General features: G+C 50.0%; 1 protein-coding gene across 1 annotated transcript; it reads left to right on the top strand.

The window, feature by feature from the left end:
* The first annotated feature begins 717 nt into the window (after positions 1-717).
* Positions 718-27,931, top strand: RHPN1 (rhophilin Rho GTPase binding protein 1). Its single transcript, XM_083865465.1, has 15 exons — positions 718-1,701; positions 9,287-9,402; positions 13,018-13,146; positions 15,249-15,324; positions 15,596-15,673; positions 16,621-16,745; positions 17,137-17,303; positions 17,729-17,916; positions 18,050-18,206; positions 20,301-20,420; positions 22,306-22,500; positions 22,728-22,804; positions 23,523-23,669; positions 25,062-25,220; positions 25,312-27,931. Exons 1-15 carry the CDS (start codon positions 1,612-1,614, stop codon positions 25,507-25,509), a joined length of 2,022 nt encoding a protein of 673 aa, XP_083721591.1. The 5' UTR covers positions 718-1,611; the 3' UTR covers positions 25,510-27,931.

Genomic DNA, 27,931 nt, shown 5'->3' with positions numbered 1-27,931 from the left:
AGTGGATTTGATTTTATTTCTTCATCATTTCTTTATTATAGTTCATACTAAAGTGTGGTTTATACAGGCCCAGCCACCAGGGCTACAACAGGGCAAGGGCACAGCAGCCCAGATGTTGAGGAGAGGAGCCGGGGGGAGCGGGAGGACACCTGGACAGAGGTTGAGTAGCCCAGATGTGGCTGGGATGGGGGCGGGGGCTCCGTGTGGTAGGCGGGGTCGTCCAGATGTGGCCGGGGTGGGAACAGACAAGCCCCAGATGTGAGGCAGGGAGTGCGGACAGGCCCAGACGTGGCTGGCATGGGGGAAGTCGCCCGGCTGGAGTCGGGGGTCGTCCAGATGTGGCCAAGGAGGGGGATGTGGCCCTTGTTTTACCTGGGATCATCCAGATGTGTCCGGGCTGGGATCGGAGCCCACCCAGATGTGGAGCCTGAGGGGGGGCCCGAGTCCAGCCGGGCCTGTGGGCGGTGCTTAGAGCCCCGCCCCCCGTGACGTCACCCGCGTTCTAATTCCCACCGTTGCCACGGGCAACGGACCCTTCGCTCCTCCCCCCTACCCTCTCTCCCAATTCCGCGCTTCTATTGGGCTGAGGCGCTGTCCGTCAACGCTGTGCCGCTCTCTCATTGGTTGCGTGGCGGTTAAGCCCCGCCCCTCCGCCCTGCTTATGCCCCGCGCTCGGCGGAGCCGCCGCGATCGCGGCGGGGCTGGCGGGGCCTGAGGGGACACCGGGGGTGAGCGGGGGCACCCTGGGGTGGGGTCTGCACGGGGAAGGGGTGTGGAGTTAGAGGTCGGCGGGATTTGCCTCCGGAAGGAACTTTGGGGGGGGGGGGGGGTCCCTTTGGCTGGAGCATCTCTGGGAGGGGGATTTTGGGGGCGTTTAGGCTGTGAGGGGAGGGGGTTTAACCCCCCCGCCCCTTCTAGAGTTACTGTACGAGGTGGGTTTAAACTCCCCGTTTTTAGGGTAGTTGTGAAAAGGAGTTTTGGAAGGGTTTAAACTCACCCCCTCCCCCATTTAGGATACTCTGCCAAGGGAGTTTGGGGGTAAAACCCCTTTTGTAAAAGGGTTTCTTAGAGGGTTTAGCTCACTCCCCACCCCGGGTCTCTGTTTAAACCTCCCCGTCCCACTTAGAATAACTTTTGTGAGGGGAGTTCGTGGGGGTTTAAACACCCCCCTGTTCAGGGTGTCTCTGCCGGGAGAGTTTGGGGGGTTAAACTCCCTCTTTCCCTTACCTGGAGTAGCTCTTCCCTCTTCCCAGCGGGTTTTTGGGGGGTTTAAACATCCCCCATTCAGGCTCTGGTGGGATTTCACATCCCCCTGCCTACCCTGGGGTAGCTTTACACAAGGGGTTTGTTTCCCCTCTTCTACCTGAATTATTTCAGCTGGGGGGGGGGGGGTGAGCTGTGGGCTCACATCTGCCCAGATGTTGAGTGCAGGGGAGCTTTGCCACAGAACAGAGCTGGGCTTAGGGGGGGTTTAAGCCCCACTTAGGGCAGGCCTGGGATCTGGACCCCTGTGGGACTAAAGGAGGGGTCGCCGAGCCCCCAGACCCCGCTGAGAGCTCAAGCGGGAGCCCCCCGGCTCCAGCCCCCCCTGTGGATGTGGCATCCCCGGAGATGATGCCCCCCGAGGAGGAGAGCCCCGCTGGGGACAGGGACGGTGGCCTTGTCCTCCTGCACGGCCCGAGGAGCGGCAGCACACGGAAGGTGAGGATGGGACGAGCTGGCCCCGTATCCCTGTCCCCATCCATAGGGATGGCTGGTCCCCACGGATGGGGGCACAGGCACATCCAGCTGGGCTTAGAAATTTTATTACTGCCCCATAAACAGCCCTGAACAACTCCCTCCCAGGCTCCTCATCCCTAAAACTCCACTCCTGAATCCCATCTTTTCTGATGGCTCCATTCCCAGGGCTTGCTTTTCAACTAATTCCCCGATATTTTGGCTTTTTTTTTTTTTTTTTTTTTTTTCCTTCCTTCTTGCCCGGGTGCTCCCTGTCATCCCCTCGTTCCCACAGGTGCTGTCCTGAGGAGGTTTGTTTTCCACGGGAGCTGCTCCCAAGGAAAGTGGGGATGTGTGGGGCTGATTGCTCGGCTGGCATCGTTGTTTAATTAGGAACGATTGGGATGGAATCAGCGAGAATTGTCCTCAGGCTGCCACCAGCTTCTGATTTCTTGGGGCCAGAGAAGTTTTAGGGGAGCAAGAAAAGGTGGAAAACGTTCAGTTTTGGGTGTGTTTAAGCGTTTTTCCCATTACCTTTGTGCCCCCTAAGATCCAATGGGATAAACCAGCAGTGGGTTAACTCCATAATCTGAGCTCTTCTTGCAAAAAAAAAAAGAGCAAAACACCCCTAAAAACAAAAAGAGCAGAACACCCCTAAAAAAAAAAAAAAAATAAATCCCAAATAAGCAAGAAAGCCAAACTCAGCCAAGAGTTTGGAAGGAACTTTTTTTTTTTTTTTTTCCCTGGATCAATCTGATCTGGAGTCACTTGAGCCTGGGCTGCAGCTCAAGAGGTTGCAACCTTAAACCAGGTCGGGGTTTAACTCGGGGCCCTGTCTGAAGGGCAGGTGCTGCTCGTGGGGGAAGATTAACAGGAGGGATTTGGGACTTTTTTTTTCCCAATTTAATTTATTCTCTTTGGGTCTGGAGCACAAAGAAAAACATGGAAAATACTGCCAAGCTTTGGAGGGAGAACTGGGCAGGGCATCAGCAGCCTCTGTCATAATATGATTGTTTTTTAATTAAAGCAGCAGGACACCTGATCAGCTCTATTACTTTATTGTTGTTGTTGTTATTATTTAAAAGAAATTATCAATACAACCTTTTTCTGCTGTTTTTATCAACCTGACAACATCAGGAGCGTGGATCCATATTTTCTCCCTTGCAGGGGATCCTGAATGCTGCTGAAAAAGTTATTTTTAATCCTTTTCTTGCCAAGTTTTCTGTCCTAGAAGTGAGGACTTAATCCACCTGTTTCCTGCTGGCACCTTGCCCTGACTCTGTGCCTCCTCCACCTCCTCGGAGCACTTTCACTCTCCTAAAATTCAATTTTTAGCTGCAGTTTGTGCTGTTTAAAACCCCCCAGTCCCCCAGATTTTTATTCCCACCCCTGGGTTTATTTTTTCCTTCCTCTTGCTGACTGCATGAACCACCAGTGAGGCCACTTGGGAAATTTAAAACCTTAATCCTCCCCTCATTTGTTCAAAGGCTCTGTGATGTAACCATATTCTCAATAAAAGGTTTTAGAGGTTTTAGCTGCTCCTGTCTCCCACAGAAACCCAGCTCGGAGCCAGGGTGCTCCATGAGATTAATTCCATGATAGGGAATTTCCTATCTAAATAGGTTTTCAGGGAGTAAAACCCACTTGCCCACTTTTTGTCACTTCCTGCTTGTCTTATAGCAGCTCATATTAATTTCCTAAATGATTCTGGCTGGAAAAAAGGAAAGAAATTCTGGATAACCCTGGGAAAAAAAGGAGAATTTTCAAGCCTGTTTGTGTGTGTGGAGCTGTTCCCTGGCTTTTGTTTTCCTCTCTATCCCACGGGATAATGTGGCTAAAGCAGGGTCACTTGGCCATTTCTCCTGTGCTGGCCTGACTCAAAAACTTGTGTATTCCAAAGAGGAATAAAAATTCCAGCTGCCAGCTGTCAGCTCTGGCTGTGTGAAAATGCTTTAAAGACTGGTGTGCTTCTGGCATTAAAACAGGTGCTCAGAGTTATCCTATTCAAGGCTTTCCAGCTGCTGGATCATCTGTGCACCTGAAGCTTCCTGTTTGGAGAAAAAACCTCTGTGTTAGGAAATGCTGGTGCTGCTGAGAGGGCATGGAAATAAATCCCTGAGATTTTTTTTTTTTTGTCTTTTTTTTTGTGGGCGGGTGGGGGTTGGTTTTGGTTTTTCTGGAGTGGGAGATGTTGTTGAGGTTTAGTGGGAGAAATTTGTGGGGTTGAGGTTGGGGCCACAGACCACAGGCCCAATGGATGGGGTTGGGATCATGGATCGTGGTCCAGCCCTGGTGTCCAACAGCACAAGGATGTGGAGCTGCTGGAACAGTTCCAGAGGAGGCCATAGGGAAGCTCCAACAGCTGGAGCCCCTCTGTTCTGGAGCCAGGCTGGGAGAGCTGGGAATGTCCAGCCTGGAGAGGAGAAGCTCCAGGCAGAACTTAGAGCCCCTTCCAGTGCCTGAAGGGGCCCCAGGAGAGCTGGAGAGGGACTTGGGACCAAGGGATGGAGTGAACAGGACACAGGGAATGGCTTCCCACTGCCAGAGGGCAGGATTAGATGGGATTTTGGGAAGAAATTCTTGGCTGTGAGAGTGGTGAGGCCCTGGAATGGAATTTCCAGAGAAACTGTGGCTGCCCCATCCCTGGAGGTGTCCAAGTCCAGGTTGGATGGAGCTTGGAGCAACCTGGGATAGTGGAATGTGTCCCTGCCCATGGTAGGGGATGGAATTCCATGATTTTGAAGGTCTCTTCCAACCCAAACCATTCCATGATTCTGTCATCCCTTCAATATCCCTTTTTCCAGCACTAAAGGGTCTCTGTGTTTTCCCACAGCCATGGCAGCGATCCAGACTGGCTGGAGTCCTGCTTCCCTTCATTCCCTGGCCTTGGGAATGGGAAGGTGTCTCCCTGCAGGTGGGGCCGGCTGTGGAGCTGAGCTCAGCACCAGCTGATGACTCCTCTTCCCACATTATGGATGTCTGGAGTCTCCGTGAAAATTAAACTTCCTCAGTTTCTCTCTCTGGGCATTCCCCAGCTTCCCTAATTGTGAGGAATCCTGGTGGTGACTCCTTTGTGGCCAAAACTGGTCTTGGACATGGCCCAGCTTAGTCCAGTCTTGGGCAGCTGAGCTGTGGAGCAGCTTCTGAGCTCCAGCCAGGTTCTCCCAGTATCTCCAGGAGCTTTTCCTGCAATTCCTGCTGGGGCTATAACTCCCAGTTACCAACCCCTTCCTCACTTTTCTGGAGAGATCTGGATTTTACCAGCACATTCCTGATCTGGGCCAGCTCTTCAGGAACTGGATCTGCGTCTCCATTTTTCTCTTCCTTTTTTCTCTCTCTTCTCTTTCCTTCTTTTTAACAGCACTTCCAAGGATCCCATTTTTCCCTTCCCACATTTAATATCTTTCAGTTTTGCTTTTCCTCTGTTGCTTCCAGCTACCAAGGAGTAGAAACAATCCCTTTTGTCATGGAATTACCCTTTGGACTTACTGGCTCCCTCCATGTGATTCAGTTTGTGCCTGGTGCTGGGAAACAGGGAGGCTACGACCTTGTTTTTTGTCACCGAGGTCACAAATCACTCTCGGGGTGTGGCTGTCACCCAAGGCTTCATCTCCTGGGGGTGGGAAGTTCAAAATCCACTCTGAGCAAACATTCCCTAAGGACTCAGTGATAGCTGCCATGGATGAGCCCTCTGGAACTGGGAGAGGCTGGAAGTGAAAAACTCCCTTGAGGCATTCCAAACGTTTTCCCTGCAAAGATAAGGTTGGGGGAATCCTTAATGTCCCTCAAAGGGAAGTTGTTGGTCTTGATTCCCTCTGGAAAAGGGTCTTATGGGATCTTTTTTCCCCTCATGTGGAGAGCCTGGATGGGGATTTTTGGTTCCGTGTTCATTTCCATGTGAGGGTGGAATGCAGAGGGATTTCCCCTGATTTTTCTGGGCCTAAAAAAGCCTTTTTCCAAAAAAAATCATAGAATGTCAGTTGGAATGGACTCATTGGGATCACAGAGTCCAATTCCTGACCCTAATTCTGCTTTGTCACCTTTGTCAGGTGATAAATGTCAGGGCTGGCCACACCTCACTCATTTCCATGGATTTCTGATCTCTCCTTCCCTGTGTACAAACAAAAGCTGCTGTTCCTTGTCTCCTCCAGAGTTCTGTGCTCATTCTTCCTTTAAAACCTTTAAACCAGGAAGGAAAAGTCTGATTATCTCCAGAGCCACCTCTTAAACCCCCAAATTCCCTTTGTCCAGGTGTCCCCAGGTGCACCTCAAAGCCTGGATGAAAGAGCCTCTCTTTCTTCTGACCTCAAGAGCTTGAGTAAAGAAGAATTCAGTGAGGAAAATCCCTTTTGGAACATAACACTGGGATTTTGGTGGGATTTTTTTTCCCCTTTATGTAAGTCATGTTTAAATCCATGGAAACTCATTCTGTGGTTTTTAGTTTTCCGCTGGAACTCTGACAGGAAAAGCTTTGGGATCCTTTGAACTGTGGGAAGGTGGAATGCTCTTCCCTTGACTCCTTATTTTCCTCATTTATATTTGGATTTAAAGATGGCCTTTTATGTTTTCCTGGGGCCAAATGTCCTTCTTGCTCCAGGATTTGTGAAATTACAACATTTCTGTGATGCTCCAGGAGCTCCTGCAGATGGGGCTGCGTTGTTTCTCATGGAATGATTGATCCATGCAAGCCAGGGATGATTTTTTGGGATCAGGGAAAGGGATGTAGCAATCTCATGTTCCTACACTTTGCCAGCCTCTCATACATGTTGAGGAAAACAAAATGTGTGGAGATCACAGGAAATCCTTGATCTTGAATTCCTGACTTAACCTCACGAGGCTTTGGGTTTATATCAGGGACTCCTGGTTTTCCAGCACCTTTTTGCTTCTGGCTTAGGAGCCTGGATAGGGATTGAGAACTTATCCCATTAAATCTGATGGAGAAGCTAGAGACAAAAACCCCTCAGAGCTCCACGAGCAGCTTTAGTGCTTCCCAGCAGGAGAAGTCAAATCAATTTACTAAATCCTTTCGTGGCTCCTGCAGGGAAGAGGTTTTAACCCTCTTGGAATATCTTGTGGAGCCATCCCAGTGTGTTCTGCATCTCATTCCTTTCCTTCCTTCATTACCTGCACTTTCTCTCCAGACAATGAACTTTATTTTGGGTTTGGATAATCCTTCTACTTGTGCCTTTTCCATCATCCCACCTGCACTTCCCAGGCCTCTTCCCTTTGTCTCTGGGTGGTTTTCACTCCTTCTCCCCACTAAAATTCCCTTAAAATCCTCTGGCTGCTTCCAAACAAACCTTTGCCAGAGGTGGACAGGACTCCAGAGTGCTGGAATTTGTGGGAAGAGCTGGAGTTGGAGAAGAGAAGGTTACCACCTGTGGAGCTTTGCTTAGATTTCTGTGGCTGTGGAGGCACGGAGAGGGAGCCTGGAACTCTCATTTGTGTTTGTCTCTGAATCTGTCAAGCTCGCAGAGATCTCATCTCAAAATTCAAAATTCAACCTTGAAATTTTAATGAGCACCTTATCTTGTCTTGATTTCCTGATGCTTTCCCCTTTTTCCTTTAATTCCTAGATTTTTTTTTTTCCTAGGGAGCCAACAAGGTGGGTGGATTCCCCCCAGGACAAATCCAGAAGTGACAATTCTGGATCAAACTTTCCTCTATTTGCTCCTGAATGTTTCAGACTCAAGATTTATACAGCTATTGTGGTGTTTTCCTCAAATCCCACTGCTTTTCCAGAATAATTGGGATCTTACGCTTCCAGCTTGTTCCTTTCATCAAATTCGTGGATCACTGTAAAGAATTAATCCCACACATTTATGGACCAGCTGGTGTCACTCTGATTCCTCGGTCTCCCAGGGACCAATTAGGAGCTCCAATCTTTAATGAAAATCCCAAGGCTAATTCCAGACCCTTTTCCAAAGGAAGCAACGCTCAGTGGACTTCAAATATGAGGAATTCATTTAAAGGGGGCTGAGGTCCATGGAAATGCAAAATTTTCCATTTCCTCCTTGCCAAGGCCCACCGGAGATGTGATCAAGCATTCCATGGAATTGCGGAGTGGTTGTTGGAAGGGACATTAAAGATCTTCTCGTTCCCTGGGCAAGGACACCTCTCACTCTCCCAGGTTGCTCCAAGCCCCATCCAGTCTGGCCTGGAACAATTCCAGGAGCATCCACAACTTCTCTGGGAAACCTGTGCCAGGACAGGTGTTGGAATGAGATAATCCTTAAGGTCTTTTCCAACCCAAACCATTCCCTGATTTTGAGATCTTCCTGTGTTTTGCAAGCTCAGAACTTTCCATGCTCTTAAACTTCCCAGCTTTGTGCCTTCCCAACCAGGTAATTTTTTTTATCCAGGGATCTTCCAGACGCTCATTCCATGCCTCTAAATCATCCATCTCACAACAGGAATCATCCCCACTTGGGCAGTGTTTTTATGGCCCTAGATTCAGGAATACTCCTCATGGCAGCCCCATTCCCTGAGGCATCCCATAATAACCCTTTGAGCCAAGGGAAATTTGGTGGCTGCTTATTTCCTGAAGTCGGGAATTCAGCGTGTTTTCCCTGTCTGCAGAAATTCCAAGCCGGGGCTGTGGGAAGGATGGAATCAATTTAGTGCTGTGTGCTCCTCGTTCCTGCATCCCTGTGAACTCCTGACTCCCTGTGCTCCATATCCTGGAGATGGCTTTGGGATCACATTTCATCCTGAGCTTTGGGGTCATATTGAGCTCATGTCCAGAGCCTGGGAAGGAGATGTGGAATTCCTGTTCAGGGCTGAGTTTGGGAAGAGAAAGAAATCCCTGTTGGTAACACGTGGGACTGGGGAATAAAATGGTTATTCCAAGGGTAGGGGAAGGTCTGGGGGGTGAGAAATTCAGTGTGATCTGGCCATGTGTGTTCACAGAAATTCCCAATGTCCTGGGCTCATCCCACAGCATGGGCAGCAGGAAAAGGGGAATTCTGCCCCTCTGCCCAGCTCAGGTGGAATTCTGCAGAATTCTCCATCCAGCTGTGGGCTCCAGCTGCAGGAGGATGTGGAGCTGCTGGAGCAATTTCAGAGGGGGGCACAGACATGCTCCAAGGGCTGGAGCCAGGCTGGGAGAGCTGGGAATGTCCAGCTGGGAGAAGAGAAGGCTCCAGGGAGACCTCAGAGCCCCTTCCAGTGCCTAAAGGGGCTCCAGGAGAGCTGGAGAGGGACTTGGGACAAGGGATAGAGTGACGGGACAAAGGGAATGGCTTTAAAGTGGAATAGGGTGAGATTAGATGGGATTTTGGGAGCGAATTCTTCCTTGTGAGGGTGGTGAGGCCCTGGAATGGAATTCCCAGAGAAGCTGTGGCTGCCCCATCCCTTGAAGTGTCCCAGGCCAGGTTGGAGAAGCCTGGGACAGAGGAAGGTGTCCCTGCCCGTGACAAGGGATGGAATTCCATGATCTCTAAACCCCCTTCCAACCTAAAGCATTCTGTGACTCTGGGCTCTGAAAGTGCACAATTTATGGAATCAATGGATTTTTTTTGAATCTCAAAAGGTGGATTTGGGATGAGATCCTGCCCTTCTCTCTCAGCAGGGCTGTGACCCCTTTGCCCAGACCCAGCGCAGCAAACTCCAGCACCGCCGGGCCCGGATCAACCAACAGATCAACAAGGAAATGAGGATGAGGGCAGGAGCAGAAAACCTCTTCCGGTGAGTCCTGATCCCCTGAGCATCCCCCTGGCTCTGGAATTTGGTTGGAGGCAGGAATAGGGTCTTGATATCCAAGATTCAGCTGGTGGAAGATTGTTAAAAACAGAGGATGGGAGCAGATGGGATAATGGGAATGAATTTGTGGCTGAGGTTGGGCTTGGAATGCAGAGCTCAGGCCTGAAAACCCAGCAAGTGGATCCAGTGGATATTGAGCTGATGGGAGGAGTTCAGATGTTCCAAGGGTTGGAGCCCCTCTGCTCTGGAACCAGGATGGAAGCTGGGAATGTCCAGCCTGGAGAAGAAAAGGATCCAGGGAGACCTCAGAGCCCCTTCCAGGGCCTAAAGGGGCTCCAGGAGAGTTGGAGAGGGACTTGGGACCAAGGGATGGAGTGAACAGGACACAGGGAATGGCTTCCCACTGCCAGAGGGCAGGATTAGATGGGATATGGGGAAGGAATTATTCCCTGGGAGAGTGTTGATGCTCTGGAACAGAATTCCCAGAGAAGTAGTGGCTGCCCCTGAATCCCTGGAAGTGTCCAAGTCCAGGCTGGATGGGGCTTGGAGCAACCTGGGATAGGGAAAAGTCCCTGCCCCAAGCAGGGGGTGGGACTGGAGCTTTCTGAAGATCCACCCCAAACCATTCCATGAAATCCAGCTTTAGAGTCATAAAGAGGTCAGAAAATCCTTTCAGGATTGAGTCCAACCATTCTCCCAGCACTGCCAAGGCCATCAGTTGTCCCCAAGTGCCACATCCACAGAGATTTTATCCCAAGGACAACTTTTTTTAGCATCTTTTGTGTTTATTTCATTTTTCTCTAGTATTTTGGAGCGCATTCTAGGCTGGGCTGGCAAAATTCCATAAATATATATGTATTTTTAAATATAAAAAATCCCATAAAGTATTAAAATACAGTTTTTGGGGAATATTTAACCTATTTGTTGATTGTTTTTATCCAAAATAAAATGAAATTCGGCTTTGTAACTTGAATGATTTCACACCAATGGAGTGTTCCTGTTGCACCTGGAAGAAGGGAATAAAGGGGATGAGATCCCACTGCTCCATCCAACTGCTGTCTCTCATTTAATTAAGAAAAAAAAAAAAGCCACAGAATCCCAACTTCTGCCTCTCCTGTGTTATATTAAAAACAAAAAAACAAAACAAAACAAAACCACCAGAGGGAAATGTGCTGGCTCAGCAGAAATCAGCCTGGTTCTGGTTGGAATTGGAGCTGTGGGAAGGGGGAGTAAGGAAAAACGGGATGCAAAACACATCTTAATTATCAGGGAAATGCACTGAGGGGGCTCTTTTTCTGCAGGCTCAGCACTCTGGGTGTCCTTTGGAGTAGCCACTTTCCCTCCCTCTCTCCTGCTCTCCCTCCCACAAATCCAGCTGAGTAATAAAGTTGATTTCTCGGCATTCCGGTGCTCCAAGCTTATGAAACTTGGGAAATCTTTAGGGGGGTTGAAAAAAAGGAATAATCAAGCTTGAAATTTAGATGAGGAGGAGTGGGGGGGATTATGTTGCAAGTCTAGAGGTTATTGCTCCAAAATTAAAGATTTGTGGTGCGTGGATAAAATTCCTTTGGATCTTTAGCCTGGTGCTGATGGAAAAAGGCTGTGGATTGTCCAGCCTGAAGCAGTTTGGAGCTGAGTTTGCTGGGATTTTTGCCTTTACATTTAAAAACAAACTACCCCAATGCTTGGAAAAATTAATCCTATTCATCCTTTCTATGTCTTTTCCTGGCAAAGTTGGCAGGAATGAGGTGTTGGAAAAACAAAAAAAAATCCATGTGGTGTTTACTCAGTGGATTTGTTTCCTGGGTAAATAAATGGGAAGAGCCAGAGGAAACCTTTTCCTTCCTTGTTCAAACACTGGGATTGATGGGAGGAATGGGGGAGATAAAAACGTCCAGGTTTTTGGAAATAAAGAAAAATAAATCACAAAATAAAATGGAAGGTGTCCCTGCGTGTGTTAGAGGGGTGGAATTCCATCATTTTGGAGGTTCTTTCCAACCCATTCCAGGATTATTTGCTGTGTGTGGCACTTACAAGTGCCCCAGGAAAACTTTTACCTGGTAACAGATTCCTGGCAAAATCATGGAGCAGATCCTCCTGGAAAATGGGAAAATGTGCTGAGACACCTGAAAGATTATCAGGGGCCTGCTGAGACCTAAAGAAATTGTTGGCAACTGGGAACAAGGAGGGAAAACTCTCCTTAATCCATTTGGGGTGAAAATTGGACTGACAGTGTCCTGGATGTACTGGGATGTGTGGGGGATAAATAGGAATTGAATCCTGTTTTATAGGGATTAAACATTGGTTTATATGGAAACATAGGGCGATGCTCCCTGGGGAATTGCAGGAATGCTGAAGGGTTTTTCAATGGAAGCAGCCATAGGGATCTTTGGATGTGCTGTGGTTTGGCTTGTGGTTTGTTTAGAATCAAAAAAATCCTTGCTCTTGGAAAATCCCAGCAAAGGGGAGGCAAGAGGAGACTCTGAACCATCAGATTTTCAAAGGAAAACCCTGGAACTCCTTCTGCTGCCCTGAACCAGGGCAGGGTAGGGCAACCCAGAAGGATTCAATCCATAAAAAAATCCATGTCAAAGGCAGTACTCTGGAAAAGCTGGAGGGAAGCAGTTTCCTGGTGGAGCAAAGCTTGTCCACGTGTTGTTTTCCCTGGATCCCAGCATGGCTCAGCAGCTAGAGGCCCTTTCAGCTCTAGGTTATCTCTCCCTGCTTTCCTTTGGAGGAGATAAGCAGGGAATAATCAGCCTTGGAGCTTGTCCTGCTGGGAACAGCTGGAATCAATCCTTGGTGTTTACAGCTCCTGCCGGGAGCAGGGAAGGGAGGGCAAATCCTCTCTTTTCCACAAGGATTCTTTGCACCCAAAATTGAGTCTTTCCTCCTCAAATCCCACCATTTATTTGGGATTGGGGGAGCACCTGGACTGCTCACAACCCCAGCTGAACTGGAGGTGAAGCAGGAATGGGCAAGGGGAAGGTGGTTCTGGAGCAGGAATTCCTGGATGCAGCACTGGAGGGAGTTTTGCCTGGGCTCAGACTCTACCTGGGTATTCAGACTTCCCTAATCCTGAAAAGCTGGGAGAGTTGGGAATGTCCAGCCTGGAGAAGAGAAAGCTCCAGGGACACCTCAAAGCTCCTTCCAGTGCCTAAAGGAGCTCCAGGAGAGAAACTGGGACAAGGGATGGAGGGACAGGACACAGGGAATGGCTTCCCACTGCCAGAGGGCAGGGTTAGATGGGATATTGGGAAGGAATTCTTCCCCGTGAGGGTGGTGATGCCCTGGACTGGAATTCCCAGAGAAGCTATGGCTGCCTCATCCCTGGAAGTGTCCAGGTCCAGGTTGGATGAGGCGTGGAGCAACCTGGGATAGTGGAAAGTGTCCCATGGCAGGAGTTGGAATGGGACAACCCTCAGAGATCCCATCTTACCCAAACGTTTCCACCATCACACGGAGAACACCAGCGGCACAATCCTGTGGGAAAGTTGGGCTCATTCCCCGTGGATTGCACCGCTAGATAACTGAGTCTGGAGTGGAAAGAATAAATTCATGGATAAAAAGAGGGAAATTTGATCCATTGGTTTCTTGCAGGGCCACCAGCAACCACAAGGTGAAGGAAACGGTGGCTCTGGAGCTGAGCTACGTCAACTCCAACCTTCAGCTCCTGAAGGAAGAGCTTGAAGAGCTCAACAGCAGCATGGACGTGTATCAGAACGACAGGTGGGTCTGGGAAGAGCAGCCTGTTCCCTTGGGATTTCATTTTTCCCACTGTTATGGAATTTTTCTAGGAGCAAGGCCGCCCTTGCCTTGTCCACCCTTCTCAGTCCCATGGTCCCATGGGATGACCTTGAGAGGTTCCCTTCCAAATCAAACCTTTCCATGGCCAGGGACCAAAAAGTGGTGGCTGAAGGATAGGGGAGGATTTAGGGCCAGAATGCCTGGAAAATTTTCATCCTGGGAATGTCAGTGGTTCCCTTCTGTACCTGCAAGGAGAGAAAAAAAATCAGCTTTTCCTGGGGAATAGTGGGATGTCTTGGGATGGATGAAGCATCCTTTGGACACTGATGTCACAAAGCAGGAGGAATAGGGAAGAAGGAACCATCTTCCCTTATATTTTCCCCCTTTCCTGAAAATCCCACCAGAGCTCTTCCCAACAGGATATTTTGGTGATGGGAGTCATCAGGCCTGGAAGTGTCCACTGGATGCGGCACTCGGTGCTCTGGGTGGGATCAGTCACAGGTTGGACTTGATGATCTTGGAGGTCTTTTCCAGCCTAAATGATTGTGGGATGCTGGAATATTTTTTCCTCTTTTTCCCTTCCTGAGGTGGATGGTGTTGGATGGCAACATAAGGCGTTGTGTGGGTTACCTGGCTGAGGGATGGGATGGGATCCAGAGGGACCTGGATAAGCTCCAGATAAACCTCATTAGGTTCAACAAAGCTAAGTGCAACATCCTGCACCTGGGACAGGGCAATTCCAAGCACAAATCCAGGCTGGGCGGGGGGGGCAAAGGGATGGAGAGCAGCCCTGAGGAGAAGGATTTGGGCGTGTTGGCAGACGAAAAGCTGGAAATGCTTCATCCCTGTGCACTCACATCCCAGAAATTCCCCCTGTCCCAGGCTCATCCCACAGCGTGGGCAGCAGGAAAATGGGGATTCTGTCCCACTCAGGTGAGACCCCAGCTGGAATTCTGCATCTGGCTCTGGGGTCCAACAGCAGAAGGACATGGAGCTGCTGGAGCAGATCCAGAGGAAGCCATGGAGATGCTCCAAGGGCTGGAGCCCCTCTGCTCTGGGGCCAGGCTGGGAGAGCTGGGAATGTCCAGCCTGGAGAAGGGAGGGTTACAGGGAGAGCTCAGAGCCCCTTCCAGTGCCTAAAGGGGCTCCAGGAGAGCTGGAGAGGGACTTTGGACAAGGGATGGAGGGACAGGACACAGGGAATGGCTTTAAAGTGGAATAGGGTAAAGTTAAATGGGATATTGGGAAGGAATTCTTTCCTGGGAATGTGGTAGGACCCTGGACTGGAATTCCCAGAGAAGCTGTGGCTGCCTGATCCCCAGAAGTATCCAGGTTTGTTGGATGGGTTTTGGAGCAATGTGGTCCTGTGGAAGGTGATCTTTCAAGCCCCTTCCAAGCCAAACCATTCCATGATTCCACATTTCTGTGTCCATCCACGTGTTTTTCCAGGCACATTCCCTGTCAGGGATGCTCAGTTTTCCCAATTTGCCGCTTGCTAGGCCTGGTTTGAAAAGAAATCAGGAGCAACGACAACAACTCCAAACCCTGCCCAGGCCAAACAAAACCCCCTTTGTTTATTCCAGGCATTGGATTCCAGTGGAATTCTCGTTAGGGAATGAGCAGTGATGGCTTTCTGCACTAATTATAGCTCCTGGAGCTGTTTGTTCCAAGGAGAATGTGGGTGCAAATTCCCAGCCTTGCTCTCCAGGTTTTCATAACTTCCTTTGCCTCTTTTTCCTCCCCAATTAATGATTAAATAATGAGTTATCAGAAAATTGGGAGGATAATGAGAGGGGGCTGTTGTGTTGGTGAGGGCTTGATCCTGCCTTGCCCATCCAACATCCAGGATTCCTCTGAAAAGCAGGAGCTGGAAAAATAAGACGATTTGGGGTGGGGTTTTTTGCACCTCTCTTCTTATTCTGCTATTCCCAAGTCTTTTTGGGAAGAGCATTTTTCCATATGGAGCCTCTTAATAGGAGCAGCACAAGCCCAGGGCAAGGAGCTGCTTCCTTTTAATCTCCAGCCCACAGGATCCATCCAAGATTTTTAATCCAACCACCAAACAGGTTCTTGTCTTGTTCTAGTGAATCCATCAGCGTTCCCATGATCCCTCTGGGACTCAAGGAGACCAAGGAGCTGGATTTGCTGGTACCACTCAGGGTGAGCTTTGGGGTTTCATTGATTGATGCTGAAGCAGCTGAAATTCATTTTCCAGTTTGGAAAAATTGCCAAAAAATAAATTCATGGAGAGGAGCTGGACTTAAAACATGGGAAAGTGGGAGGTGAGGGTCTCTTCAGAGCAGGAAAGGGAGGGGGTTATTACTTAGTATGGGTTTCCTTGTGGGCAGAAGTGGAAAATTCTTGGACATAATTGCCAGAAATCTCCCTTTAAATCATAAAAATCAGGATTTTCTCCTGTTTCCCAATCCAGGATTTCATCAGTGAACACTATGGAGAGGAGGGTGTCCTGTTTGAAAAGGAAATCAAGGAATTCATGGAGCTGCGACAGGTTGGTGTCCCTTGGCTTCCAAAGTTTGGCTCGTCCAGGATCACTCTTTGGAGATGCCACATTTCCTTTGGGGAGGTCCCCTCATCCTTTCTCCAAATTCCATGTTTATCCTTTTATTTCAGGGTGCAGCATTCCCATGCTGGATCATCTTGGACTTAGTTTATAGGTTCCAAAATATTACAGGAATTGTTAATTTTCCTTGTCCTCAATGGCCTGCTGACCTACAAATGAGCAGCAATAAAATTTATAGGACAATTATTATTTATGAGTATTAATTCACCCTGGGAAGGCTGAACAACTTATCTCTCTCCAGGTAGGCCTTGGAGAAGAGGAAATTTAAAGCAGTCTGGGAAAGGAGGGAAAAAAAATCTTCTTTTTTCCCTAGGATTTATAAAATCAGAATTTCCATGAGTTTTTCCAGCACAACTCCGAGGCTGCTGCTTCCTCATTTGGGCATCCCAGCACCAAAACTTTCCCCATGGATGAACCTCAGTATCATGGAATGGGTTTGGGCTGGAAAAGCTCTTAAAGATCATCCAATTCCATCCCCTTCTGTGGGCAAGGACACCTTCCATTATCCCAGGCTGCTCCAAGCCCCATCCAACCTGGCCTTGGACATTTCCAGGGATGGGGCAGCCACAGCTTCTCTGGGAATTCCATTCCAGGGCCTCACCACCTTCCCAGGGAAGAATTCCTTCCCAATGTCCCATCTGTCCCTGCCCTCTGGAAGAGTAGGAAGCCATTCCTTGTGTCCTGTTCCTCCGTCCCTTTTCCTAAGTCCCTCTCCATCTGTCCTGGAGCCCTTTTAGGCACTGGCAGTTCTCCCTGGAGCCTTCTTTTCTCCAGGTGAACACCTCCAGCTCTCAGTCATTCTTCAAGGGCTCTCAAGCTGTCCCAGGGCGTTTCCTCCTCTTTTCCCATCCGTGTCTCCTCTCCCAATCCGGCAGGCCATGCGCACCCCGAGCCGCAACGAGGCCGGACTGGAGCTCCTGATGGAATATTACAACCAGCTCTACTTCCTTGACAGCCGGTTCTTCCCTCCCACCAAAACCCTGGGTGTCTTCTTCCACTGGTGGGTGCAGCTTTCCCTATCCCTCCTGGGTGGGGAGGGAGTTGGGATCCAAATTTCCATGAGGGAATCTCTGTCGGGGCTGGTGGACACTGGGATCTGGATTTGCAGTTGCTTTGGGTGGGTTAATTTGGGGAGGGAGAGGGAAACACAAATCCCATGGGATGTACCATGATGGGAATGATGCCTGCAATGGTACCTGAGCACTGAAAACCCTTCGGGCTCCTCCTGCATCCACAGGGATCATGGAGTGGTATAGGTTGGAAAGGACCTTCAAGCTCATCCAGTTCCAACCCCCTTTCCATGAGCGAGGACACTTTTTGTGGACCATGACAGGGACACTCTGGGGACCGTGACCAGGGGATGGGCAGCTGTTGGCTCTTCCCTTCTCCAGGTACGACTCCCTGACAGGAGTCCCATCCCACCAGAGGGCTCTGGCCTTCGAGAAGGGAAGTGTCCTCTTCAACCTCGGAGCACTGCACACCCAGATCGGAGCACGGCAGGACCGCACCTCCCTGCCCGGCCTCAACCAGGCCATCGATGCCTTCCAGAAGGCAGCTGGTAAGGGGCTTCTCCTCTTCCTCCTCTTCCCGCTTTTCCCAAAGGTGGGAATAAGCCTCAGAAGCACAGGAAAGGGTGGGAGCAGTCGTAGGAAGAGGCATCTCCAAGGGATCAGAAATGGAGCACAAAGTGGCTCCATGTTGGTTGTGTGGGTTGGGAAGAGGAGTTGGGGTGGTCCAAGAGCCAACCAGAAGGATGTCCCAGGAGAGGAGAGATGCTGATCCATCTCCCCATGGGAAAAACAGCCTGGAACTTGGATCACCCAGGGCTTTGGAGAAGAAATTGGGCACAAGGATGGTTTAGATGGCAGTTTTACCATTGGTGGTGAGATGTTTGATGTGCTTGGAGGGAAACCTGCCTGATCCCAAAGTTTGATTCTCTTCCTTGCAAGCCTGGTAACTTCCAGGAGCTTTTCTCTCCTCCAGGTGCTTTTAATTACTTGAAGGAAAACTTCTCCAATGCTCCCAGCCTGGACATGAGCGCGGCCTCCCTTACCATGCTGGTGAGGCTGATGGTGGCCCAGGTCCAGGAGTGTGTCTTTGAGAAGATGACCTTGCTGCATGCCCAGAACGACTTCCAGGCCCGCCTGCAGCTGGCTCAGGAGGCAGCAAGGGTAAGGATTTTGGGAAGGAGAAGATTTGGTGGGATTTTGCAGTCATCAGAACCTTCCAGGAGAGCACAACCTGCCATCACCATCTCCTGAGGGACATCCTGCATCCCATCTCTTCTCTCTTTCCTCTTCCCAGGTGGAAGATGTTTATTCCTTGGTGCACCAGACCATGAGCCAGCCCCACATGAAGGATTACGTTCCCTTCTCCTGGACCACCATGGTCCAGGTCAAGTCGGAGCATTTCAAAGCCCTCTCCCATTATTTCGCTGCCATTGCCCTCTGCGACTGCCCCGGTGAGTGTCCAGCCTGCAGGGAGCTTCCTGCTCATCCAAGTACTAATTCCACATTATCCCTTGGTTTTGGGGAGGGATTCCCGAAAAAAGAGGTTATGGATGCAACACCCAAAGTTTTTGGAATGTTCTGAGCTGTGGATCTTCTTTATGGACTCAGAAATTCATCCCCAAGGCAGATTTTCCCATATTTCAGGTTTCCACAGGGAAAAATCCTAAGAAGGGGAGGAAAAAGCTGCTGGAGAGATGTCACCTGCTGTCCACTTCAGGGCTGGGTGGGGAAATAAGGGTCACCTGTCTGCCAGCCTCAGCCCAGCATCCTTTGGGTCACCTTGTGTTGGGCCAGCTGAGGGCTTCAAAAATCAAAATTAAATCCAAAAATCTGATTTAGCTTCCAGCCTCATGGATGGATGTCCTGGGAATCTCAGGATGGTGGCAGCAAGGTACACATGGTTCCATGGTGTCACTTGGAGCGTGACTTCAAGGTGTGACCCTTGATCTCCATCTGTGCCACCTCCAACACCCTAGGAGCAATTTTGGGATGGAGCAGAGGATCCGGAGGTGGGCAGCAGATGCCCCTGGTGACTTTTTGGTGCCACCTGGTGACCTTTGGTGTCACCTGGTGGGTGGCTGAGAAGCTTTTTTTGAGGGCTGGCTGCCAAAACCAGTGCTGTGACAAGTGACACCAGTGGCTGCCAGACTGTCCTCACACCCTCCTCCGCTCCAGAGCCTGCCCAAAATCATCTTCTGGTGCCGTGTGGGCGCTGCAGAAGTTGAATTAAGCAAGGAGATGGAAGAGAGGGAGATAATGTGGAGCTGGAAGGGCTTAAAGATCCAAACAGGAGAGGATGATGATGGAGATGGGGTTCCATGGGGTTCCAAGGGGCAGGGCAAACCTTCTCCCTAAAATTTTTGGTGTCCTTTGGCACTGTGGGAAGCAGAAATCTGCAGGAGATGTCTAATTTTGGAATTTTTTGCTTGCTGTTGGGATCTCCTGCTCCACCTCTCCCTTGTCAGAATAAATCTTTTTCTTCCATAACCAGCTGGGAATAAATTCCTTACGCTGCAGTTTAATCCCTCAGGGATGCTGACATGGCAGGAGGGCACGGGGAGAGCCAGCCCTGGAGCTGCTAGTTCCCAACCCTCTGGATCCCTGTGCTCAGCAGGCTTTGGGATCCTCTGTTTGGAGCAAGAAAACTTCCTGGACTATTCTGAGTTGTTTCTTACCCCACTCTGTGTCCAGAGAAGAGGCTGAAGTGCAACCCTGAGTGAGCCAAAGAGGATTAGGAACAATTTGGGCTAGAAAAAGGGGTTTCAAGAGCCTAGTGGGGGGTTTGGAGAGCCTGGGAGAGCTGCATACATATCTGTTTTTCCATGGAATGACCCCCTTGTTTGCACTGTGGGCTGGAGAGAAGGCATCAGGGAGACCTTAGAGCCCCTTCCTGTGCTTGAAGGAGCTCCTGGAGAACTAGAGAGGGATTTTGGACAAGGGATGGAGTGCCAGGACATAGGGAATGGTTTCCCACTGCCAAAGGGCAGGGTTAGATGGGATATTGGGAAGGAATTCCTCCTTGGGAGTGTGGTGAGACCCTGGAATGGAATTCCCAGAGAAGCTGTGGCTGCCCCATTCCTGGAAGTCTCCCAGGCCAGGAGGGATGGGGCTTGGTGGGAATGTCCCTGCCCATAGAAGGGGTTGGAATTGGATGGTCTTGAAGGTCCCATCCAACCCATGATTCCCATCCATTCCACGATTCCCTGATTTTGTTGTCTCATTTGTCTCCATGTCTGCGATCTCCAGGTGGAGAAATCTCAGGACTCTCTATTCCAAATCCTGCTTCCCACACTGGAACAAAGGAAGGCAGGAAAGAGGAAAAAAGGCTGTGTTCAGGACAAATCTTGTCCTTAACTTCAGATCCCTGGGATCATCCCTGTGCCCATCCATGATTCCTTGCTGGCTGTGGTTGGATGACAGGAAGATGCTGCCAGGGCCACCTGAGTGTGGATGTGGCTTTCTGGTCCCCTTGTCCCCACTGCCACGGGGGGCTGGGTGGCCTTGACCTCTCCCTAATCCCACCCCTATCCGTTTCCTTCCCACAGCTCCCTCGGATGCCGAGCTGCTGGAGCAGGAGAAGGCTTTCCTGCAATTCCATGTCACCATGCCAGAGGGGCCGTCACTTCGTGTCCTGCTGCAGGATCCTGAGGAGAGGAGGAAGCTGGGTGAGCACAGATTTCTGGATCCCATCACGATTCCCACAAATGATGAATTTTTAGGGGGATCTCTCCATACAAAGAGAGAATTTCTCAGGAAATTCCTTGTCCTGGGAAGCAGGAAAGCATCACAGTCCCCTTGAGGGTGCGAGGACCAATTTGTGGTGCTTGTCCCAACCTGTCCAGCTCTGACAGGAAAAATTCCAGGTGTTCTGGGCCAGGTAACATCACCCAACGCTAGGGAGAAATCCATAGGGACACAGAGATCCTGGAAGCTCCTTGGTTTGGGCTGACTTAGCTGGAAAACAAGACACAGCAGATGCTCAGGGGGTGGCTTTTTCAGCTGCAGTGAGTTCTTGGGAGACAAGAACTTCTTCCCATGCAGAATTTCAGCTCCAGGGAAAGAACAGACGCTGCTTATTCAGCTGAAGTCATGTTTTGGCAGCCCCTCCTCCACGGGGCTGCATCAAGAGCAAACTCAGCACTCGGAATTTGGGGTGTTGCCTCCCCCAGGAGCTCTTTTCCCTCCTTGCCCACGTGTGGAAGGAAGAAGATTCCACCAGGAATGAGTTTGGCCTCTCCTGTTTGGATCTTTAAGCCCTTTCAGCTCTACATTATTCCCCTCTCTTCCATCTCCTTGCTTAATTCAACTTCTGCAAAATCCTTCATGATGCTCAGACAGATTTCACTGGAAACCTCCAAATAACTCCCAAAATCCAAGTGTTTTATGGTGACCCCACCTCAACACCATCGGATGTGGTTTGCATCAGCTTTTCCAGCTCTATCTGATTTTCCTGAGCGAGACGGGCTCTGTTCAACATTCCTGGTAAAAAATAGATGTGCAGACAGCAAGCTTAGCTTAGGTTTGGTTTACAGGAACGGAAAAACTCAGGAGAGGTTGTGGATCTCCATCCCTGGAGGTGTCCAAGATCAGGTCAAACAGAGCTTGGAGCAATCTTAGATAGTAGAAGGTGTTCGTCCCTATGGAAAGGGATTGGAATGAGATGAGCTTTAAGGTCTTTTCCAACCCAAACCATTCCATGATTCTAGTATTATTATTATTATTATTCCCCATCATTTCACATTTTATAGTTTTGGTAAAACTTCTCGAGGGGGAGTCTCCTTTCCGTTTTCCATCCAACCCCAAAACATTCCCTGGGTTGTTAAGTTCCTCTGTCTGTGGATTCCGGGAGTCTGGATCAGGCCTCATCTCCCTGGAATCTGTTGCCACCGTGTGTCCTGAACGTGAAATGCCACAGGCACACGTGTTTCCATGAGACACAGGGAGAGAGCTTTTCTGGGAGTTTAGCCTTGGATACGGCTGCCTTGGTTGCAGTTTCCCACGGAGGAGAAGCTTTGCATTGATATCCGCAGGTCACTGGAATTTCAGCTCCTCTTTCCCGACCGCTTCCATTTCCGAGGGTTGGGAACACGTTGAAGGCAAGTGGAGAGGAGCAAAGTGCAGAGGACAGAGAGCAGGACCTGCAGGACAAGAAAAAGCTTAGCCTAGAAAAACAGGGGTGTGTTGCACCTTCCCAAGGAGGACAGGGCTGGGCTGTTCTCCGTGTTCCCATTCCCGAGGGATCCGAGGCGATGGAGAGAAGTTAATTTGCTCAGGAGAACGAGGTTAAGCGTGAGGAGGGACGTCGAGGGTGGTTTTTCAGGAACATCTGCCAGCTCCCGACGTCAGGGGAGCGAAGTAGGTCACCCTTCAAGGTCCCTTCCCAGCCCTCCATCGGCTGGGACCGACCCCATTTAGGGCTGGGAACGTGACTGGGCTGTCCCTGAGTCACAGCGGGGTGGTGGCACCGCTTCTGAAATCCGTGGGCAGCCAAGCGGGAACGGCGCTGGAGCCGCCGCTCCGTCGGGCTCAGCTCCCTCTGCTCCCTCACAGGCAAAGCTCACCTCAAAAAAGCCATCATGAAGCACGAGGAAGCCATGAGGATTCACGGATTGTGCAAGATCCTGAGGAAGATGGATATCCTGCAGGAGGTCCTGTCCTTCGCCCACAAACGCTCCCTCAGCAAATATTCCGAGATCGACCACGAGGAGGATTTCTTTGAGACAGGAGAGGCTCCGGACATCCATCGTGAGTGGGGGGTTTTTGGGATTGTGGGTGGGCAGGGGGTCTGTGGGTGGGGAGTTCTGCCATGGAGGGGGGGTTGGACTGGATGATCTCTGAGTTCCAATCCAAACTATTCCAGGATTTTAGGTCCTGGCTCTTATGGGATCACACTGTCCCTCTTTGGGACGGCAGCAGCTGCCCCAGCTGCCTGAGGTCACCCCCTGTCTGTGCTTTTCTCTCCCTCCCATCAGCCAAAACGCACCAGAAACCCGAAATCAAATCCCCCAACTTCTCCCAGGTGAAGGTGACCGACCTCTTCCACAGGCTGGTACGTACAGCTCCGGGAATGGGAATATCCCAAGGGAGCAGCCATCTCCTCCTCCTCCCCTGCATGCTCTGCTTGCCTGGATTCCTCCCTCCTGCAGCCTCTTCTCCCTCTCTCCGGTGGTTTTCTGGGAAGGAGCAGCAGGAAGAGGGCTGGGATCTGTCTCTGTGACACCTAAATGGATCACAAAGCTCCTCCAGTGACAGGGGAGCAGGCACAGGAATTTTGGGTGGGCTTTTCCCAAGAGATGCTTGGGAAGAAGGGTTTTGGTGGCAGGAGAGAGCAGAAAAATCCCACTGGAGCTTTATCCTCACCCTCTAGGTTTTTGGGGTCATGGGGAGCTGGGCTGAGATTCAGGACAGTGGTGGGATCTGAGTACCCCAGAGCATCTCAGCCCCAGGGCAGGCAGGAATATCCTGTGGGATATGTTCCTGTGGGAATGGAAAAGCAGGAAAAAGAAGGAAAAATAGGAAAGAATTGGGGAAAAGTGACCCTGAAATGGTGATCTGTCCCACCACCCTGCTCCTGGACCAACCCCTGGTGGTATCCCAGACAGCCTCAATCTCCATCATCCCTTCTTGGATGATGGAACTGATTTCCCTGCCAAACACAGGATTTCTTCCTCTGCCCCTTTGCTGTCCCTGGAATTGGGTTTTTTTACAAGGCTGCACAATTCCAGAGGAGTTGAAAAGGTGCTTTCTGTGTTTCTGCCTCATCCCAGGGCCCCCTCTCCGTGTTCTCAGCCAAGAACAAGTGGTATCCAGCTCGGAGGGTCCACCTGATGAGAGGAGAGAACGGCTTTGGATTCACCCTGCGAGGAGACTCCCCCGTGCTCATTGCCGGGGTCATCCCAGGGGGCTGCGCTGCTGTGAGTATCCCAATTTCTGGCTAATCCCATGGGAGTGCTGCCTGAAGGGATTCCAGGTGTTTTTAGGTCTTAAAACGGTTCAGGAGGAGACTCATCCCTGCTGGAGCTCAGGCTGGGGTTTTCAGGTGGGCATCATGAAATGATTAATTTTTAGGAGATAGCTAAGGAGAAAACATGGATTTTTGCTCAGTTTTTAACTGCTGGAAGCCCATCCAGCTTCTTTGTCCCTCGTGTTGGGGTGTGACAGTGGCTGGAACAAGATGGCTCGTCTGAAAAACAGGGGCAGCTTTGTTTTCCATCAGAAGATGCTGGAGAATCCTGGTGGGGTGCCCTAAGGGTCTCCCTGATCTCTCAGTACCAACTCACCCATCCAGATCCCAGCATCTCTGGAACAACACTCTCCTTAGCAGCAGGAACACATCCCTCTTTGGAAGACTCAGATCTCCCCAAAGATTGGAATGTGGACCAGATACGGTCCATATTTGGAGCAGAGTTGTGTCTTTTCCTCAGCCTGGAGAAGAGAAGGCTCCTGGGGGATCTTCCAGTGCCTAAAGGGGCTCCAGGAGAGCTGGAGAGAGACTTGGGACAAGGGCTGGAGTGCCAGGATGACGGGGAATGGCTTCCCAATGACAGAGGGTAGGGTTAGATGGGTATTGGAAAGAAATTCTTGGATGTAAGGGTGGTGAGGCTCTGGCAGAAATTGCCCAGAGAAGCTGTGGCTGCCCCTGGATCCTTGGAAGTGTCCAAGGAGCAACCTGGGAGAGTGGTGTCTCTGGTGGGACTGGACAATCTTGAAGGTCATTTCCAAACCATTCCAAGATTCTCTGACAATCTATAGAAATGCATCTCCCACACCCAGCAAGTATTTTCCATATAGGGAAAAGACTCACCCCTTGCATTTCTTACAAGGTAAAGAACCCAAAAACTTCCATACTCTTCTGACTGGGATTGTCTCAGTGCCAATAGAGAAGCATCTATTGAACCTTTTCACTATCCTTCAAATCCTGTACCTCTCCCTACTGGCAGCAAGGCAGGTTGTCCCTCCTAAAACATTCAGTATTTAGGAAGGAGCACAAAGGAAGTAAAGGGCTTTTTGGAGTGTTTCTAGCAGGGTGTCAGAGGTTTTCTCCGACGCCTGTGCATGGCTTTTCTTTTGTTTTCTGTAACATTTGTTATTTTGATATTTTTCATTTATTAAACCTTTTACTTTATGAAACACCTCTGAAGAACAGTCTCGCTGAAATTACTTTAATCCAATCTGCAAGGTCTGGACCCTCAGAGATTGATACATTTACATTTATATTTTATAAGCCATTTACATTGGTGTATAAAATCTGGCTGCTTACAAACCTGTATCAACGATCCATGCATGTTTTCCCTCCTTCCCTGCAGGAAGCTGGGCTGAAGGAGGGGGACTACATCATCTCTGTGAATGGCAAGGACTGCAAGTGGTCCAAGCACGCCGAGGTTGTGCAGCTGCTGAAGAGCACCGGGAAGGAGGGAGTAGACATTGTAGTCATCACCCTGCAGGGCTCGGAATGTCTCAAAGCTGTAAGTCCCATCCCACGGGAAACCACAGAATTCCTTGGAGCTCTGGGTGCTGCCCTGGCTTCACTCCCCTTCTCCACCTTTCCCCAACCAGGTGGACAGGAAGGCAGCAGCGATGTCCTCAGGATCTGGGATGCTGAAGAGCAACAAGGAGAACAGCAGGAAGAGCCTGATGAACAGCAAGAGCGCCAGCACGCTCCTGGTGTGGAGCAAGAAGAGCAAGAGGAGCAAGAAGAGCACCTACAGCGGTGTCCCCTTTACCGCCGTGGGGGACAACGAGGCCATGTACTGACTGTGCTCTCCACGGTGTCCCCTGAGCTCCAGGACTGGCTGCCTGGGAAGTTTCCCAATCCTGGCTGAGCTGTGAGGACTTCCCAGAGCTGGGAATGCGCCACTGGTCAGATCCGTGCCGAGAGGTGAGCGAGGCACCTCCACCTCCTGTGTCCAACAATCCCTTCAATCTGGTGGAAACTGTTTATTGTTAATTTTGGGATTCTTTTTTTTTTTTTTTTTTTTTTTTTTGCTCTCGAGAGGTTCAGGGGGAGCTGTGCTAAAGCAGGGCCTGGTTTGTGTCTTCTGCTTTCTGCCAAAGCCAGCCCCAGCCATTAAAGCAAAAGTGTCACCTTCTGTAGCATCTCCTGGGCTTTCTCTGCAAGGTACAAGATGGAGCTGCTCTCCAAGAGCTGCTGGAAGAGCTGAACCCTTCAGCTGAATCCTGGGAGAGGAGACAGCGTGGGCATCGATGACTTGTGGTGATCCCATCACAGGGTCCAGCCCAGGCAGCATCTCCCAGTTGGGGCTATCCCAACAAAATGGGATGGTCTGACCATTTTTTAGTGCTTTTGGGGTGGGTTTTTTTTGGGGAATGAACCCCCAGCTTGGCTCAGAAAATCCAGCCCAGCTGCCAAAGCCAGATCCTTTGGAAGAAAAGGGAAGGACTTAACGTGCATTTGTTGTCTGGCTTTTTTAATCAGGAGATGTGGATTGCCCTAAATATTCTGTGAGGAGATTAATAGCTAAGAGCCTTGGGGGGGGGGGGTTATTTTTCCTGGGAGGAGATTAAAATTCCAGGAAGATATCTCCTCCAGATTATTAAACTCCTAAATTTGTGCCACTGTTGGATCTTGCACATGTTGCTAATTCCCTAACACTGCTGTCAGCATTCCTGGGCTGGCCTGATGGATTCAGGCATCTTGGTAATTGTCCTGGAAATGCTGGGAGACTCCAGATCCACAAAACAAATTGTCAAAATTTCCTCCATCCTGTTTCTGCCTGGTGCATTATTTTTTCTGAAGGCTGAGGAGCTGCCTGGTGTTGAGTGCTTGGATGATGTTGGGAGGTAGAAAATTCCCTTGGGAGATCTGGGATTGTATTTTTGTACTTTTTTAGGAATTTTTAAGGGTGGTTTAAAGGAGAAATGAGATCTTGTGGCCACAGCATCCCCTGGGATTGTGACTTCTAGTGGCTCCTTGTCCATTTTCCAGCCTCTAAACCCTGATTTTATTTAAGGAAAACTTCCTGTAAAAACACCAGCTCAGACAGGGTTGGATCAACCTGGGATAGCGAAAGTTGTCCCATGGCAGGGGGTGAAACAGGATGGGCTTCAAGATCCCATCCAAACCAACCCATCCTGGGATTTTATGAGCTCAAGGAGGGGTTTTTAGCTCTGCTGTTGGCCAAGAGGCCTCTCCATTTATCCTGAGGCATCCCCACACCGGATTCCAGATCCGCCTTCCAGCACGGGGCCATCTGTAGCAGCCGCGCTTCCCACATCATTTTCCCGGCTGCTTGGCGTGGGAGCAGGAAGGAAAGGAGGGGGTGGGGTCACAGAAAAGGCCATCTTGCCCTTAAAACATCCTGGCAAAGTTCTTCCCACCATCCTAAAAATGTGGGATGGCACCACGGACAGCTCTGAGCTAGAGAGGGATTTATTCCGGAGAAGCTGTCGCGTTCCGCCCACATCACCCAACCCCAGCGTTGTGTTTTGTGGGATTGGGATAATTTCCCTAATTGCAGGGGTTTATGTTGGGCTTGTTTTGTTGTTTTTTTTTGTTGTTTTGTTTTGGTTTTTTTTTTTTAATTTGTACATGGACTCTCACCTTTTATGGATTAAAAAGCACTGATTCAAATCCAGTTTGTGGCGCTTTTGTTGGGAATTACGGGTGCTGTGACGGGAAACAAGCCCTGGCTGATCCTCCTGAAGAGTCAATTTTGGGTCATTTTTACACATATCTGGAGCTGTTGTGAGGCTAGGAGAGATCCTTTGGATCCAGGATGGGCTGCTCCAAGGAAAACCAAGGTCCCAGGCATCCAAATTAAATTTGCTGAGCTGTGGTCTCCATCTCCAGGGGGATTTGTCACATGAATTCATGGCAATCACATGGGAAGTGAAAGGGTAGGGTTCAGACTGGATCCCTTGGGGGCTTTTCCCCTGGAAAAAAAAAGGGCAATTGGTCAAGAAAATCATTTTTGCTTCACACAGCATGTTTTAATCTGGTTTTTTGGTTCCATAAAGGATTTCTCATCCTTTTTTTTTTTTTTTTTTTTTTTTTTTTTTTGGGGGGGGGGGAGAATTCATTAATGGAAATTTAGGAGGGAAAGCAGCAAATCCTTGGCATGGGACCCCCTATTTTCCCTTGGGACCTGAACACCACCTCCCCACCGTCCTGGAAGGATGACCAAACCCATGGATTTGGGGCTGGGTTAGGGAACAC

This window comes from Zosterops lateralis, assembly GCF_965231275.1.
Source record: "Zosterops lateralis genome assembly, chromosome: 1".
NCBI lineage: Eukaryota > Metazoa > Chordata > Aves > Passeriformes > Zosteropidae > Zosterops > Zosterops lateralis.
This window is presented reverse-complemented; position numbering and strand designations above follow the sequence as displayed.